Source organism: Drosophila mojavensis, unplaced genomic scaffold, assembly GCF_018153725.1.
Source record: "Drosophila mojavensis isolate 15081-1352.22 unplaced genomic scaffold, ASM1815372v1 contig_136, whole genome shotgun sequence".
Lineage (NCBI taxonomy): Eukaryota > Metazoa > Arthropoda > Insecta > Diptera > Drosophilidae > Drosophila > Drosophila mojavensis.
In genome coordinates, this window is record NW_025318667.1 from 17589066 (window position 1) to 17601739 (window position 12674).

Genomic DNA, 12674 nt, shown 5'->3' on the forward strand with positions numbered 1-12674 from the left:
TGAACTCTGAGATGATTCATTATACGATTAGAATATTAAAATATTCTAAAAAATAAATTGAAAGTGAGATATTAGAGACTTTGGACAGCTTGGCAGCAACTGATTGCGCGGTATTCCTTAGTCGAGCATTGACGAACAATACGAAATTTTATTTAACATAAAAACCTGCTTTTGATGTGTGAACATTGTTTTACTTTGCTTTTATTGGATTATATATAAATATGAGATAAAAGCAGCTGGATATATATGCATCTATACATTATATATTGATATATATTTTTATGTAAATGCATAAATATAACAATACATTTTTCGCATTTTTTGTCAAGTTATTTTCAATTAAGTTGACAACTTTCTCTGGCCAAGTCGCAGTCGCTGTCTCTGTAGACTCACTTATATAAATGTTGGCATATAATTTACAATTTGTGATGCATTTGCCACGCCCCCCACTTGAGTGTAGGGGGCACGGTCGCCTTGGGCTAACAAATGGATAGCAATTTAGTTGGCATTCAGGCGATTCGATGAAGCATTCACTGAAACCATTTGCCTGTTATCCTGCCAGCCAGTCAGGCAGGCTGTCTGGCGAACACGTGATAATTGCTGCGAAGGACACTGCGACTTGGCATTGTCCTGCCGGCAGTCCGGCCGGCTTGCCAACTTATTGAATCTGTACAATTTGTTGGGCGTTTCTCCTGTTCGCTTCGTTGTAATTTCAATTGTCTATGCAAAGCGACTTGAATCGCCAAATGACCAGCAGCAACCAGCAGCAGTCGGTCTCATGGCCCAACTCCTGCTCCTGCTCCTGCTCCTGCTGCTGTTTCTGCTCCTGCTGCTTGCTGGCCAGCCCCATCTAGACGCTTTTTGTGTGTACAAATCCCATTGGCTGGCTATTGTCTCTCGTCGCCTTTGTCATGTGCCGCAGCGTCGTCTGCCTTTTGCTGGCAGCCAGATAAATTTCAATGTATTTGCAAGCGCAGCAGCGCGAGTCCTGGACAACGCCTCCGCCTCCCACTCCTACTGCTACACGTACTACTTCTCCTGCTGCTGCATGCCTGGCAACATTTCTTTGTTTATCTTTATACATTTACAATTAAAAGGGCTTCGCATTGTTGTCGCTGTCGTAATATTAATGAATCTGTGGGCTTCACTGTCTGTGTGTTTGTCCAGGACACGCACCACAAATCCCAATTGCAACCAAACCCAAACCACCCGGCCGCTGCCCCTGACCCTGGCCCTGCCCCTGCATAGCCCCGCTCTGCTGCCCTTTCACATTCACGTTAATTGATTGCAATTTGTTTATGTAAATGCGCCGGTTTGCATCATCCATTGGGATTTGCTTTTTTTTGGTCGCTTTTTTGTTTCGTATTTCATATTTGCTCGGCCTGGGCAAATTGTGTGCAAATTTTGTGGTCAGCTGGCTGTGTGCTCCGCTTTTTATGGCAGTGCATAATTTTTGCATACGCTCGCAATTGCCTCATTAAGCGCTATCAATATATTCATAATTATCAACACTCACCCCCTCCTCTTTGCCCTGGAGCAGGTGCACGGCACCGGAGCGCTGAATGCCGGGCAGAAACCACATGGGATGCGTTAGCAGCAATCGCTCCATCAGGCCCAAATCACAGGGCGGCGAATCGTTGCTGGAATCGCGAGAGCTCTCCTCGCTGGATGTCTCGCCTTCGGCCAGAATGCCGCCCTCCGAGCTAGAGACGAGAGATGTGCGTGACTGCAATGGGAAGACGGGAACGCATTCAATTAGTAACTGTTATAATGTGTTATACAAAGCATAGTTAAAACTAATCTTAATTAGTCTAAAACTAGTATTATTTATTAATTGTAAAGAATGTTGCCTGTCTAACGAAAAAAACTGGCATACCTTAGACATTGCTCATATCATACTGTATATGTGTTATAACAGACTTCTGTTTACCTTTAGTTTAGCCTGACTACTACTTTAACTAATCACGAAACTTACAAATTCCCAAAATAGAATTCTTATTGGCAACTGTTATACAAATGAAGCATAAATAAGTGTTATATAAAATACATAAAAGACCGATTTGTATGTATTATCAAGATATATTTGATGATTGGTGATGAAGCTAACATACTTTCCAAATAGTAATGGTTGAAAATTACAAATAAATAGTTTTAGTCATATCACAGTCATAACTGTTATACAAAATCTTTGCATAGCATGAGAGCGCAAGTTTCAGGAATAATTTGATATATTTCTCTTGCCTGATATCATATATATCAGGTATACAATAAATAGCATACGATTATAACTGTCATAAAAACATTTAGACATGCGTATGTATAACAGAAATCGTATGATAAGGACTTGAGTATGTGATATACATAGAATAAGTGAAAAAGAGTATATATCTGCATAAAACATACGCCCATATGTGTTATACAAGAATATGACAACACTGAGATTAAAGTGAAAGTAAGTGATATAAAGCTTTACCTATTAAGCAGAAATGTTAAAGAGCATAGGATATCTTCGATTATAAGAGTGAAGCTACTATAAATTCCAATTCAGGTTGTAAATATTATTTGGAGCTGAGAAACACCTAACAGTCCTAGTCTGATTTTATTGTTAACTGTTATACAGACACTAGAACTGTCCTAATACTATAATAGTCACAACATTAATGTGACTATATCTAATAATTCAAATCTGTAGCTTGTCTCAAAAAGTTCCTAATGTGAAGTGCAGCAAGCAGTGCAACTGTTATACAACTGACACAGCTTGGGCTGCGTTTTTAGCTTATGTTCTTCACCTTAGAGCTAACAAGGGGCTAGACAACAGCAACAGCAACAGCAACAACAACAACAACGTGCTCGACCGCATTTAGCCACGTTCTCGAGCGCCACTCAAGTGCGCTGCCATCGCAAGCCACGGCCAGACCATGCGCTTCTTATATATACATATATATATATATTTTTTTTTTCTATCCCATTTTGTCAATGCTTGAGATGCGCAGTTGTACTGTACGTTGCTCTGACATATAGCTGTTGGCCATATCTTGTAAAGAGGCACAGATAGATAGACAGACACGCACACACACATGCTGTCAAATCTTGAGTGCAATCTCATGTCAGGCCATCAACCAAATTTTTGGGGCACAACTTTAAAAGAGCTCGAGGGCAGGCGAGGCTGGCAGGAGCCGACAGTGAGAGCAACCCGCATGCTGCCACGCATCTCGCTTGCAAGCAGAAGTGAACTGAAATTTCTGTAGCATTCGCGTAGGCGTTTTTAATTGAAAATTGCCGTGGGCGGTCTTTTGAAGTTCAGTCTGTATTTTCCTTTTTTTTCTCTCTCTCTTTTTTCTCATTGTGCTGCGTCGCTCATCTCGAGGCCTCTTACAATGCCGTAGCATACTTTTATGCGCCTCGAATCAAAAAATGCAGCCGCAGGGGCTGAAACTGCAGGGTGCTGAGCCTTTAATGGGAGCAGAGGTCGCTTTCACTCACTCTTACTCTCTCTCTCTCCCTGTCTCTGTCTCTGTGTGTAATGATGCCAAAGAGCGACTGCTGCTGCTGCTGCTGCTGCTGTTGATGTTTGCCAACTGTAAGCGATGCCAAATTGATGCCAAGGCAACCGCGCCGCAGCTTATGGAAATGCAAATTTCGAGTAGACAAACAAGCTCATACCATATCAGGCGAAGTCTATAGACATATATATGCATGTATATATTGTATTAATAAGTATGTAAACATACAATATACCCTTACAAAATGCTTTATAGAGCGTAAGCTAGAGATTTGATTAGGTCGATTCGATTTATTAGATTTCATTGCAGATTTTCTTTCTTCTGCTTTGGCTTAATTTCATAAAAAACGCATAAAGGAAATCAAGTAATATATTTATTTCTGATTTATATTTAAATTTAATTTACTGCTCATTGAGAAACGAACCCTTAACGAGCCCTCACAAAGCACCCTTAACAAAGTTGAGGATTCGAGCATAAGGCTAGACAAGTTTGATGGATTTGAGCACAATTCGCAGCCCTGTTATAAAGTACTTTATAGATAGTAATCTCAGATAAAAAAAGAAATATATTAAGAAGAAATAATATTAAGAAGTTTATTTATTATATCAAATAGAGTATTTTTTCTTTGGCAATTGAATAGCTGAGACAATGCCGTATGTGAACGAAATTATAAATTATTATTATTATTATATTTTTTTTTTTTTTCAATTTTTCAATTTTTATTTTTATTTTGTTATATATTTGAAAAAATATGTACTATTTAAAAATATATAAAATATATTTTTAGTTTTATTATTATATTAAAAAATATTTATATTTTTATATGCTTTCTTAAATATTAAAAAATGTATACATACATTAATATTTTTTCTCCGAGTTTATTTTCAAATAAATTTTTCTAAATTAATCATTTCTATTTATTTATTTTTTTTTTTTTTTTCGAGTAGACACTTGAAGTTTTTATACACTTTTTGAAATATTTTAAAATTGTTTCTTATTTTTATTTCAAATTTTAAAAACTCTTCTAGTTAGATCTGCGGGCTGTATCTTAGCGCGGCTGTTTGGTTGTGCAGCTGGTCTTCCGCCGTATTTTGCTCCGTGTCAAGCTCATTCAAATTATCACAGCCCACAGCAATTAACCCCTACAAAAGCAGGGTATGCACGGTTGCAAATGCTACTTCACTTGTCGAATTAAAAAATAAACAAGAGGAAAAAGCAAGTCAAGTGGCCTTTGCTGCACGCCACGCTCCAAGCTCAGCCCACGCAATGACTCGTTACCGCTAACAACGTCACGGATAGGGTTGACCTTTTTTTTGGGACAAATATATATAAATGTATATACAAATATATATAGAGAGAGATAGGGGGATTTTTTTCTGCTTCAGTTTGTGTTTGGGTCGTGTACAAACTTTCGAGCAAAAAAAAAAAAAAAAAGGTTGCGGCACTAATTGAGTTATTTCTGGCCGACTGTCAAATTAGGTTGCCCAAAAACACCTTGTAAATACTTCCCTGTGTGTGTGTGTGTGTGTATCAATGGCATCTGTGTGTAAATAGAAATTTGATTTACGCGCCAGCAGCGAGTTTTAATTTTTGATGTCATTTATTAAACGGGTTTCATTTTCTTTCTCTTCTATGTAATTTTTTCTTCAGTTGATCTTCAGCAGGCATTAATCATACGCAGCGTTGTCTAGCGACAGGAAACGAGCCAAGACAACGCCACGCATTGAAATGGAAATCGGGCAATGGCAATGCTGTCTGTTCATTTTGCAAACATTTAAATGCGAGACTGGCACAGACAGACGGAGCAAACGTAAATGGAAAATGGAGAAAGCGGGAGCGAAAAAAAAAAAGGGAAAATTGCAGAAAATCCCTTGAAGAGACGTTTGAAAATATTTCAAAGCGCACAGCAGGACACAGCAGGATGTCCCGGCAAGCGTCGAGCGCTGAGCATTTTGCAAAATTATGCTTAAATCAAAAATCACAGCCAGGCAGCAGCAGCAGTAGCAGCAGCAGAGAAACTCAAGCCAGCGCAACCCCAAGAGAGAGGGAGAGAGAGAGAGAGAAAAAATACAACAACGGAACGTGGGGCATGCAGAGACTGCGAGGTAAATGCTGCGCATATTTGATGTCCTGCATTAAGTCTTAAGTATTGCTTATTAAGGCAATGAGGACGACGACGAGGAGTCCCTTTTTTTTATGTATTTGTTTTGATTGCACACAAAAAACTATTCGATGGGACCCAAACAGTCAGGCCAGGCAGTCAGCCAGGCAGTCAGCCATCCAGGCAGTCAGCCATCCAGGCAGTCAGCCAGGCAGTCAGCAATAATGCGTTACTTATTAAGTTAGCCCAGGCTCTCATTTGTTTACAGATTTTACCACACAGCCGCCTGAGCGTGCCTGCCGCTGACAGCAACCCCTGGCAGCAGCAAAAAGGACTATACATATATATACATATATATATGTATATATATATAGAGAAGCTTTCTAAGTAGCTCGACTGCAATTTCAAGTGCCACTGGGGGTTGCTGCTGCTGCTGCCGCTGCTGCTGCTGCTTCCTGGTCGCATGTGTGCTAGCAAAATGTATTTGATTTTGGCTAAAGGAAAAAAGGGAGAAGGATGGCAGAGCGAGTGAGAGTGAGTGAGCTGCTGGCTGTCTACGCGTAATGTTAAGCAAACAGTCGCGACTTTAAATTTGGCTGCTTTTGGCGTCTGCAACTGCAGCCAGGCCAGCCAAGCGAGGCGGCCAGACAAACAGCCAAACCCATTGGGCCAGGCCCAGCCTTGAGCAGCTGTTGCTGCTGCTGCTGTGGAGCAGCAGCTGAAGCCGTTTCAGGGTCAGGAAGCAGCAGACAGAGATGCAGACGCTGCTGTTGCCGGAACGCTGAGCAGACAACGAAAGTAAGTTGACTTCCGTTGCCGACGGCTGAAAATGAAAATCGCCATTGCTGCTGCAGCTGTCCCAATCCCCCCTCTCTCTCTCTCCCCCCCTCTGGCTACCTTTTGTTAAATATTGGCCTGTCTGTTTGGCTGACTGCTATTTAGTTTTCCAATATTGGCAACAATTTCGCTATCCCAATGCCAATATAAAAATTCCCCGCCATACGATCTAATATTTCAATGCATTTACCTGTGTCTATACCTATTTAGATATATATATATATATATATATATATATATATATATATATATATATATATATATATATATATATATATATATATATATATATATATATATATTTTTATATATGTGTATCTATGGGAAGCGTCGCGCTGCATCATCTAATAAATTGCACAACAAATTGCGACCGCACAAAAGTATGCAATGAAATATTTGCACTGCGACAAATGCCAAACCAGCAGAAGAAGAGGAAGAGCAAGAACGAAAGAACAAAGCAAATGGATGGCTTCGAATGTCGAAGTAAAGCATGATAGAAGAGCATCATCTGCTGCTGCTACTGCTCCTGCTACTCCTCCTCTTCCTACTCCTGCTGCTGATTAAACTTCATTCCAGTTGTCAGCAATTAATTAATGAAAGTCAACACAATTAAGCTCCGCTTGGCTTTTGCAGTTTTAGAAATGGCATTTCCTATGCCAAGCAAATGATTTATTTAAATTAAAGAAAATTTCAAAATTCAATTGCAATTTGAAATTGTCTTTTTAGCTTCCTTAAAGCATAAGAATGTGATTCAATAAATTTGGAATTCTTTTTAATTATTAAAAAATTTTTAACATCTTGGTTTTCCTACTTTATTCTAAATTTAAAACTTAGTATTTTATTTGATTGATTATTTTACATTTAAAAAATTTTTTTTTTTATTTATTTATTTTTTAATTCCTCTTATATTTATATTAAAATTTGTGTTGTTAATATTAAATTTTGGTATTTTATTTTTATTATTACTTTTTTTGAAATTCAATTTATATTCAAAAAGAAAATTTAATATAAATATAATGTAATAACAATTTTAAAATTTAGAATAAAATTATTAAACAAGATGCTAAAAATTGAAGTTAGTGAAGTTTTAAGCTTTTTTGTTTTTAATTAAAGATTTAAAAATGTAAAATTAAAAAATACATTTTTATTTTCTGTTCTTTAATATTTACTATTCATTTGGATATATATTTTGCTTTAAAGAAGTATATTTTAAATTATAATAATATTTAGAAATGAAATGATTCTTAGCCTTCTCAATTGATTTCCCCAAAATAAGAAACCTATCTGGCCTTTTTGTCTAGAAGTTATGTACTCCAAAATATTGTGACTGGATCTCTATAAATTTGAAAGTTAGGTATAGTTATAGTAAGTGAAGTTAAGAGACGGCCTCTTGAGCGAAAATTCTGATTATTTTGTTCTTCTTTCTTCTTCTTCGTATGCTGTTTAAAGTAAAGTCTAGAAATCGAAGCAATCAGGCGGATTAAGTCAGTGAAATATGATGTTGCATTAGTAGCAGCTAACATTAAAAGTCCACTGTGCATTGGGCTAATAGTTTGACAAAAGGTGAGCGAGTCTCTCTCTCTCTCTCTCTCTCTCTCTCTCTCTCTCTCTGTGTGTCTCTCTCACTCTCTCTTTCTCTCTCGCTCTGTGTGTAGTTTGGCAAATTGCACTCGAGACTGAATTATTGTCTGACGCAGCGGTAGCACACAACTAACAACAACAAAAACAACAACAACAACAAGAGCGACTGAAAACGTGCTGGGCGACACGGCCAAGGGACATGACAGCAGCTGAGCGCAAATAGGATGGATGAAGGGGGAGGAGGGAGGTTTAGCGTATGGAGGACTGCGTGTTTTTTGAGGGGGTCCAAGCGAGTGCCGAAATAAAAGATAAATAGCAGCCACGTAAAATGCTGTTGAATGTTTTAAAAAACCATAAAAACCACAGAGAATTACATTTAATGGCAGCAACAGAGGTGGCCGCAAAACCGCAATGGCAACAACTGCGCCAAAAGCAACAACAACAATAAATACAGACAGCAGCATAGCATTTGGTAGATGGTGACATATGTGACTCTGACTAGTGCCTAGTGCCATTGCGTTCTGTCTGCGTGTTTAGTTTTTAGTGCGGATCAAAGCAGACTCTGCAGGACAGCCACATGACAAGTGCATGTGTGTGTGTGTGTGTGTGCATGTAGGGCAGCCTAATTGAAGCGCGATGTTGACGATGTTGTCGATTTGTTGGAAAGCCGCACTATGAATGCATAATTAACTGCCTGGCCACTGCAGTCTGGCAACGTTGCGCCCCAGCGCGAAGTAATACATGCATATCTAAAAGTGAACTTTGGCAACGTTGCCACAGTAAACTTGCTAACAATGCCATAAGCACTAAACTCGATTTAAAGTTTGCATATTTTTGTATATAGTTTAGATGTGAAACTATGATGGGACTGTAGGGTTTCGGAACAGAGCTGAGCAAAATAGGGCAGCAATGGAAGATTTGCATTAATTTAAATAATAAATTTCACATGAAATTTGGCAACAGTGCTCAGCAACATTTGGCAAGAATATAGTCAGATAAATAAATATAGTTGATGTATATATAATAGATACAATTTAAGGGGCTGAACTTTGAAGTGCCCTGAAATTGTATAAGCAATATTTATTTGTGTAAGTAATCCTGCCCCATGAAGTTTGGCAACAGCGTAGGTAGAGGCTAGGTAGTTTTTTATATAAGAAAACAAAATATATAAAATATTGAAAAATAGTTTCCAATAAACTTTCATCAACCTTACTTAAGCCTCAAATACAATTCGATTAAATATGTGATTCAGCCCTTTGAAATTTGGCAACAGTGCAGGGATTACTTACATATCTGATTTTATATAAGAAAACGAAATATACATATATGCACACATATTGCTTTAACGGCTAAATGGTTCTTGGCAGAACTTTAATGAAAACTATATACATATATGCATTGTATTATACATTTATAATGTATATAGTTTTCATTAAAGTTCTTCCAAGAACCATTTACGTATACGTTATTTTTGTATTTATTTATTTTTTTTCATTAAATATATATTCATACAAATCAGAAGAACCCTGAAAACTGTTTATTAAATGATGCTTAACTGACATATCAAATTGTCAGGCAATTCAATCCAACTTTATGAATGCTGAGCGCTTTAGTGAAATTTGTCAACTGTGCATGAGCTTATCCAGCTACATTTACTATATATGAAAATAAAATAAATAAGCAGTTGAAGGAGTTTTCACCAAAGTTTGGCCTTAAATTCGATTAAGTGAAGTTTTTGGCAACTATGACTTAGTGTGGTAGTTGAAAAGCCCAAAAAGAAAACTACAGTAGAATCAGGTTATAACGACCCTCAAGGGACCGTCGCTATACCCGGAAGATGCTAAAACCTTAGAAGTTTGCCTCGGGACCAGAATTATTGTCGTAATAACTGTACAGACGCTATAGCCAGATTCTAATGTAATTGTAATCTGGACAATGGGCATATATCTATACCGCAACCAAAGTCAAATACAATCAACATTTGAAGCCATGTAATAAGCTGCGCATAAAATCCATGGCCATAAAGCTGGCCAGTGGCAAGACGCAGACAAGCTGTTGGGGTAGCTGTGTAAAGGACACAAGAAACCGGACACAGGACATGGGACATGGGACACTCAGGACATGGGACACTTGGCTCTGGCTGTGGCTGTCAAAAAGTCACAGCCATTAGGCGCACGATGCCTGCCTCCTCAGTCTGCAACATGACACCCAGCCGGCGCACCACCGAAGGCAAAGCATCAAACGGAGTGACAAACTTCCTTCCAGCTGGCCAACGGCGATGGCCCAATGGCCAATGGAGCTGGAGCTCGAAATGAAGAACGCTCTTCTGTTTCTGTTTTTTTTTTTTTTTTTTTTTTTCTCGGTCTTTCTATTATTTCTGTTTGGACACACTTCATTAGAGCAGCAGGTTTAAAGCTGCGTCCGAGCATCCGGCCGTGCTGTCCTCGACGCCGTGGCCTGTCCTTGTCTGTCTGGCTCTCATATCCGGCTGCTGGCATCAGTAAACATGTTCAAAAAACACATCCAAAAAAAAAGAAGAAAACACGAGAGACTCAAATGGAATGCCAAGAGTCACTCGCTCTCTCTGTCGACTGACATGACAAGCCGAACATAAGAGGGCAGGGCGGTGGGCGTGGCCGTAAGCCGCTGACAAAGCGCCACTAATACCGCTGCAATTAGTACACGTGCACCTGGACATGGCCCGCAGCTGCAGATTAGACTCGAAACTTGTTTATGGACTTTGCCTGCCGGGCTTATCTCTATGCAGCAAACTGGGAGGGGGATGGGTGAGGGGGGAGGGGGGAGGGGCACGTGTGGATGTGGTGCGTATAGGGTTGCTGCCGGCCATGGGCAACATGCCAGCAGGGCTGTGGCATAATGAAAGTAATAAAGTTGAGCAGCAGCATAGTAGCCACGCCCATTCCACAGACGCCCATTCCTTGGCCTGCCCTGCGCTTCTAACTCGCCAGCTCGCATCTCTGATGGGCTGGCGGGCGATAAAAACTTTTCACTGGCAGACAGACAGCGTGCGGCTCATGTGTTGCATTTGTTGCTGTTGTTGTTGTTGTTGTTGCTATCATTGTTGCTGTAAAACTGTCTGTGGTTATGGCAACGCGCAGCAGACACTTTTATCGCCATTGCTCGTTGTTGTTGTTTTTATTGAATATTCATAAATGGCCAAAAATCGCAGAGGAAATTGTTGTCGGCCCGGCTAGGCTAGCTGCCACAGCTGCCACAGCTGCTGCTGCTGCTGCTGCTGCTGCTGCTGCTGCTGCATTTACTGGTCAGCTGAAGCCCATTGCAATCAATATTTTATGCGGCAGTCGAGACAGCAAAGATGCTCCTGCTGGCCATCCTTGCGAGTCCTTTGCCAAATGCAACAGGAAATGCAACACAAATTAAAATGTGAACATGTGTGTCTGGCCAGACAGGCCACACGTTTGTGGTTGCCCAGCTCGCCAGCAGATATATGTATTTGTATTGCAACGAGCACACACACACACACACATAGAGTTGGGTATTAATTTGGTCTTTGACTTTGAACTTGGCCAACGGCAAAGAGACAAAAGACTTGGCTGCAATTTATTTCACTTGTGCATCTATCTATCGTATTGCCGCTTACTTTGCGGCGCATGAAAATTGGCAACGCTGCAGAGAAGTTGGGCAACAGGGCAGTGCTTGAAATACTTGAAAATTTACATAGAACTGCAATTAATTCTGAACATAAATCGACGCTTATCACAAAATAAACAAACTGTCATAATTTTTACTATAAATAAACCCAAAAGAAACCGCTAGTATGCTCTATGCATAAACAATGGACTCTGGCAACTCTGTCATCCAATAAGTCGAAAAAATTTGGCTTTAAGAAAAATAATTATAATAATTATAATTATTTTCTATATGAATTACATTCTATATATTATATGTAGGAAATTTGGCAACGTTGCAAACACAAGTCAAGCTTAGTAATGCTCTATAGGCGAGTGCATACTTTAGTATACGATGCAAAGCTTGAAGAGTCTAAGAAGTTTGGCAACAATGCTTGCACGCATCTGAAGCTGAAGTTTGGCAACAATGTAGCTTAAGTGAAGAAATTTGGCAACAATGCTTTTAAGAACAGCGCTCAGAAGTTGTATTAAGCTATGCAATGCAATGTGTTGCATACTTTGCAGCGTTGCAACTAGCTGAAGCAGCTGCAGAAGTTTGGCAACAACGCCCCAGCCTCCAGCTGCAATATGCTGGCAATCTAACGCATTATTAAGCAATTATAGAGAGCATACCGATGCGCTTAACGCTTGAGTGAGCTGAGAATGTGTCCATGTATGTGTGTGTGTATGTGTGTGTGTATGTGTGTGTGTGGATGTGAATCAAACTGGCATATCAAATTAACTAGTAAATTGACTTGTCAAAAAGAGTTTTGTGTTGACTGAGTGTGTGTGTGTGTGTGTGTGTGTGTGTGTGAATGTGTTAGTGTATGAATACAGGGAAAAGTGCTTCATTATTCATATTAGGCGGCGCCTTTCCTGTAATTTCCTGTCAGACATTAGAATAAAGGCGTCGCTTTTAATAATGACGACGATGACGACGACGACGACGACGACGACTATGATGATGGTAAAAGGATTCGCAGTTATTAATGAAGAATGCCA

At 39.4% G+C, this 12674-nt stretch overlaps 1 protein-coding gene across 6 annotated transcripts in view; it reads right to left on the reverse strand.

Moving 5' to 3' along the window:
• The window catches only part of LOC6584093 (protein sprint), a 121245-nt gene that overhangs the window by 23005 nt on the left and 85566 nt on the right, over nucleotides 1–12674 (reverse strand). For all 6 annotated transcript variants that reach the window (XM_032732001.2, XM_032732002.2, XM_032732000.2 and 3 more), the window contains one exon: nucleotides 1517–1726. In XM_032732001.2, coding sequence (XP_032587892.1) covers nucleotides 1517–1726 — 210 coding nt within the window. The remainder of the gene's footprint in view (nucleotides 1–1516; nucleotides 1727–12674) is intronic.